Consider the following 5933-nt stretch of genomic DNA (forward strand, 5'->3'; position numbering starts at 1 on the left):
ACCAAGCTGAGCTGAGGTTAATGTGGCCTACGGGACATAAAAACCAAACCAAACCAAAAATCTACATTTGATGAGTTTATAAAATCAAACCGATAAAGCAAGTTTAAACATCTCTCACAGCATTAGATAATAATGCATTTACAGTATTATCACAGATTTATAAACACACATATATAGGCAATTGTTTTCAACCAGTTACACAAAACTAGTAAGCATGAAAAATAGCACAACAAAATAGTTAAAAACTGCAAACATTTATGGCATTTAGATAGTCTTCTTATTCTTTTTATCCATCGTCTTGTATCTTGTTTTCCCTAATCATTGAATAATCAGTTCAACTGGTTCTAATTCTACATTAGCTGCATTCATTACCACAAAAGTATTAGAAATGCAGCCCATTCAGTCTGTTGAAATGTCCTGGAAGTTATTCTTCTTGAGTCAAACACATATTCTGCTCACAAACCAACATGTTGGTTACATATTTACTTTCATTAACTGAACAGAAGGGAGAGAAAACAATTAGCAATCTATTAACAACCACTGTTTCCATTCAACTAGGTTTGACACATGTAGTGAACCTAGGCCCATGTCAAAACTGACCAGATGGACAGAGACTGTTATTTCATTGATCTGCATCCAGAAATACAGTTTGAGCCATCTGGAGACTTTCTTTCTTGAATTAATCAAGTAGAAAAGACAATTCTCTATGATCATTACTATTTTACAATTGTTTGATAATCAAATTGTGTTAGTTCACTCAATGTTTACAGGTTGAAGAGAACTACTCATTTTTATTTACATAAACAGTAAGTAATGATTTTTTATTCCTCATTCAAAGAAGAAATCAGGTTAATATGCATTTCTTGATTTTTCTGTCTTCAATGAGCAAGTTTTGTAAGTGTGTGTTAAAGTTCAAGTTTCGGTCAACTAAAAGTTTACTGAAAAAAAAATGTCATGTTTAACTTTTACAGCAGATAATAGGAGTAGAGACTCCACGAAGTCTGAAGTTCTCCAATAATCTTTCTGTCTGTCACTAAAACAATCCTTGACTTTTCATAACATCTTACATCACAAACCACACCTCTTTTCTGGTCCATCGACCAATCAAAAAGCTCTCAAATGACCCGGAAGTCGACCCATTTAAAATGTGGCAACTTCCCAGTTCAGTCAGTTGCTGCGCTCAGGAATGAGTTCAACATGGGAGTTTTCAGAGCTTAAAAGTTTTCCTGAAGAAGAGTTCCAGACTTTTAACTCTCTGAAGAGAGTTAAAGAGTTCAGAGTTCTTGGATGCTAACGCAGGCGTCCAGAATGCTTCTATTGGAATACAGAATGCAGTGACGATTTTGGGAATTATAACTTCTGTTTGGATAACCTCGCACGACTCTCGAAGTATTTTAGCTGCTCTCAACGGAGACGCTGAAAGTGTCAAAGGAAGGATTCTATACCGACGCTGACCTATCGTCAACCAGGTAAAAGTTCTGCTTCGACCAAGCGTACCGTGAACAAGCTGAGAACTGAAGGAGCGTGCACGTTTCTGGTCAAACAGATTAATTCCCTCACACATCTCTCTGTAAGATAAATCTCCATTTTCCATCTTAAACTCTCCTTTCTCCTAAAATCATTACAGATATTTTAGAAATATCTGAAGCAAAGTTCTCAATCACCGCCGTGTGATTGATGTCTGTGGTTCTGCTGAGAAGTGAGGACAATCGCCGTATTGTCCACTTTCTGTGAACTTGAAATTGTTATTGTTTTCATATTTTGCCAAATTAATGTAAATGTTTGATGTTAAACTTTGATTCTGCAAATAAATGACCGCATTCATTTGATGGGTCAAAGATAAATAACGTCTCTCGTTACATTTCTGTTAAACTCAATGCACGCATTTACACAGTCAGAAAAATGAAGAACCCGTCTTAAAATGTATGAATATATACGCATATGTCATACTACACACAGTTCTCCTTTGCTTAATCTGGTCTCACTACCTAAAAACAAGCACGTTGTAGTCTACAACCCTACCCAAGTACTAGACTTAAAATTGTTTTCTTGTTTTACCCAAAGCACCAAGACACGTGTAACATTTTACACATTGTCACTTTGAACGTACAATTTTTGACACAAAAATCTAAAAATATAATTGACACTGTAAATTTAATCGCTTCTGTACAATGACAATAAAGCTGATTCTGAAATTTGTAGCTAATTCAATTTAATTCAGAAATACTTTATTAATCCCAAAGGGAAATTAAATGTGGTTGTAACTCATTGTCCTGGTTTCATGAAGGTTGTAGGCAGGAAGAATCTCACACAGTGTATCAGAAGAAATTGGCCGCAGATTCCAACCTGTCCAACCGGATCCGACGGGCCTCTTGGTCCTCCTGGGCAGCAGTACCAACTGAATACCAGACAGAATTCCTCCCCGAGCAATAGCCACTCCTCTCAGCAGCTTGTTGAGCTCCTCGCCACTGTCACCAGATGTAGGTGTCAGTGGATGATCCTGGTGTTCTTGTCACGAGCAACATTTCCCGCTAGCTCCAGGATCTTGGCAGTCAAGTACTCGAGCATTGACACCAGGTAGACGGGAATGCATACACGGCTCCTCCTTTACTACTCGTTTGGGATTTGGGGCTGTAGTTGAGGTAATATATGAGCTTTTTAGATGTTAATCGGCTGCTCCTGGTTGTAAAAATATCACCTTGTTGTCATGGTTATGCATAATAACAAATGTCAAAAAGTGAAAAGCATTGAGTAAAAATCTGACCAGCTAAACAAGTTATAAATTAAATATTTATAACCAATGTTTATCAATGAAACAGACTTCACAGATTTTCATCTTGGCTCTTGAGGGCTGTTTTTCAGCTCATAAAGAGTTGAGCTTTTCTCACTTTCAGTCTTAACTATGTCTATACTTTTCTTAGGCTGTGCTGAGGCCTTGATTCCATTGATAAAGGCTAGTCGTTTGTACAGAGACAAGTGAGGGAGTTGCAGTTTTCGGTGTGGCGGCCTTCTGCAGTGAAGCAGCTCCCCATAGGCTCGACGGAAATCCCTATTGAATGCTGGATACAGGATGGGATTTAGAGTTGAGTTGAAGTAGCCAAGCCAAAGGACAACTGAGTGAAGTGTATTTGGGGGTATTGTTTTTTCATTTATACCCATGAAAGTGAAAAAGGTGAAGTAGGGTACCCAACAGATGACAAACGCACCAAGTACAGCTGCAAGGGTCACTGTAGCCTTGTGCTCGTGGACTATGGTTGCAGATGCTGAGCGTGCAAACGACGGGGTGGTAGCACGGATACGACGCACCTAAAAAGATTGGACACAGAAAATTAATTTCTGGATTGTGATCTATAAGTAATTTGAAACTACAACTGAAACAAGAAAATATTGATTTGTATGGATCACATGTGAAGGTTTGATAAAAACATTTCTTCTTTTTATTTTGGCTTTTCCCTCTTCAGGGGTCGGCACAGCGAGTCACCCTCCTCCATCTCACTCTGTCCTCACTCCAACTACCTCTATGTCCTCTCTAACTGCATCCATGTGTCTCATCTTTGTATTTTTCCTGTCAGCTGCATTTCTAACATCCTTCTACCAATATACCCACTGTCCCTCTTCTGGACATGTCCAAACCATCTCAGTCTGGTGTCTCTAAATTTATCTCCCAGTTGTTCAACCTGTGCTGTACCTCTGATGATCTCATTCCTAATTGTATCCATCCTTGTCACTCCTAAGAAGATTCTCAACATCTTCATTTCTGCTTCTTCCAGTTCTTTCTCTTGTCTTTTTTTCTCATTGTCTTTGTCTCCAAACCATACAACACAGCTTGTCTCATTACTCTCTTATAAACTTTAGTCATCTGCAAACATCATATTCCACTGGGATTCCTGCCTGATCTCATTTGTTAGTCAGTCCATCACCAGAGCAAATAAGGGACTCAGAGCCAATCCTTGATGCAACCCCACCTCCACCCTGAAGCTATCTGTCACGCCACTTGTTCATTAAAAACATTTGGTTACAATAAAAAGCAGATCAATATGCAAATTATTTTGAATGTCTGTGAAAGATGCAAATGCATTTGTCTGCCTAATCATTACATCTAATCAGTCCAAAGGTTTACTCAACTCCTGACAGACTAGGACTAATTATGGTTGAGTGACATATTGCACACCAACAGGACGCTTACGTACAAACCTGTTGTAATATGGACATTACTTGGTTGAGAAAACTGCAACAAACTAAACAATGTAATGAAAAAGTGTAGTTGTTTAATATTAGCTAATATGATGTTTTATCATACCAGTATGCAATTTTGTGTGCAGGAGTTGTTTTACTAGCTTAAAAGCGAGGACCTGGATAGCCTACAGCTTGACTCTTAGGTGAACTTTTGCTTTTTTTCTTCAGTTCGTTATGACTGATTCACATCAGATAAGGTGCTACAGTAAGTGTTGACAACTGTCGGACTGATCATCACTCATAAGATGACCAAATCATGTCTTTAAGGCATATTAATCTTCTATAAAAGGGGGTTATGTTAGTACATAATCCAAAACACTCACCTGTTCTCGTGCCGCTCTGAAAATGCAAAGGTACATTCCACACATAAGTAGCAGAGGCAAGTAATAAAAGCCAAAGGCATAGATGAGAACATAGTTGTTACTCCATTCAAACTGACAGTAGTGCTCCTCCTTGTCCTCATCCCCAGTACCCCAGTCCAAGTTCTGCACCTTGTAGTCAGCTGTGTTCCAGCCCATTTGGATGGGCAAAAAGGCTGCAACCAGAGACACAAGCCAGATGGAGATTATAGCCAGTGTCACCCTTCGAGGGGTGACTATTTGAGAGTGGCTGAGGGGGGATGAAATGGCCAAATATCGGTTCACACTGATAGCCAGGAGAGTCAGGATGGAGCACGTACACAGCAAGACATCCAGTGAGTTATAAATGTTGCACAGGGTTCCTCCGAAAGGCCATTTCCTGCTACGCAGCTCCACGGTTGCAGACAAGGGCAGCACCAACAGGCCAAGCAGGAGATCCGCCACGGCCAGTGACACTACAAAGCAGTTAGTGATCTGCCTCAGTCTCCGGCTGAGACCCACAGCCAAGCAGACCAGGACGTTACCCCCGATGGTCAAGACAATTATAAACACAAGGAACAGCCAACGGAGAACGGTGAAGATCATGGCTGCCTCCACTTTTGGGTCAGTACCTCTGTTTCAAATGTTTAAAATGACTCATCCACTCGCTGAAGCCTTCTGCGCTCCTTCACATGCTCATCAGGTGATCCGTCTCATGGCATCGGGGTGAAAAAAGTTTCACAGGTAGATCACTGTTTGGGAAACTCTTCTTAGCCATCTCTTTTTTTTTAACAGTGCCATGTTCTTTGATTTGAACTCATCTCTAGAGCAAACAAAGAAGAACATGATTATTGGAAAACATATGATAGATAATAATTCTTTTTTTTAATTTCTATAAGATAAATCTGTTTTTCCTGTTCAATAAAAAATAAATAAAATATACTGGTAGTCAACTAAAATATAATTTGATATTTAGTCACAATACTCCTAAAATACCGTTTTCTAAGTGTATTCCTTCTGTACTGTTTTATGCAAAATGGTAATGTCGGCATCATTATAGTAACATGAATCTGCACAGTCATTCTCATCAGACAACAGGCCTTAAGCAATAAATCAAAATAAATCCCACCTTTTTCATTTGCTAAGTAAAGGGTCAACATATTGGTTTTTCATTTTTGCATAATGTTTCTCTACACAAAGTCATCTTCAGTCCTAATCTAATCTGCAAAACCAATAAGATCAACTAATTCTGTCTAAGCCAAGAGGCCGCTTTGAAACAAAAGGCCCCAAAAGGTTTTCGAATAAATCATTTTGACTTAAGAATCTATGCAGCATCATTTGTTTCTTATAAAATGAACA

General features: G+C 39.0%; 1 protein-coding gene across 1 annotated transcript; it reads right to left on the reverse strand.

Annotated features, from left to right (window-relative positions):
- Positions 1–2832: 2832 nt before the first annotated feature.
- On the reverse strand, positions 2833–5180 carry hrh2b (histamine receptor H2b). The gene is made up of 2 exons (XM_037687483.1): positions 4560–5180; positions 2833–3306 (listed from the first exon to the last, which is right to left on the reverse strand). The coding sequence occupies exons 1-2, from the start codon at positions 5178–5180 to the stop codon at positions 2833–2835; spliced, it is 1095 nt and encodes a 364-aa protein (XP_037543411.1).
- Between the last annotated feature and the right edge of the window lie 753 nt (positions 5181–5933).

Source organism: Nematolebias whitei, chromosome 14, assembly GCF_014905685.2.
Source record: "Nematolebias whitei isolate Nwh7 chromosome 14, NemWhi1, whole genome shotgun sequence".
In the NCBI taxonomy this organism is placed as follows: domain Eukaryota; kingdom Metazoa; phylum Chordata; class Actinopteri; order Cyprinodontiformes; family Rivulidae; genus Nematolebias; species Nematolebias whitei.

Excerpts from the sequence above, each read along its gene's own strand:
- hrh2b (XM_037687483.1), bottom strand. The coding sequence starts at position 5,180 with ATGATCTTCACCGTTCTCCGTTGGCTGTTCCTTGTGTTTATAATTGTC. Across the intron at positions 3,307-4,559 it reads TCAGAGCGGCACGAGAACAG|GTGCGTCGTATCCGTGCTAC; the intron begins GTGAGTGTTTTG and ends CAATCTTTTTAG.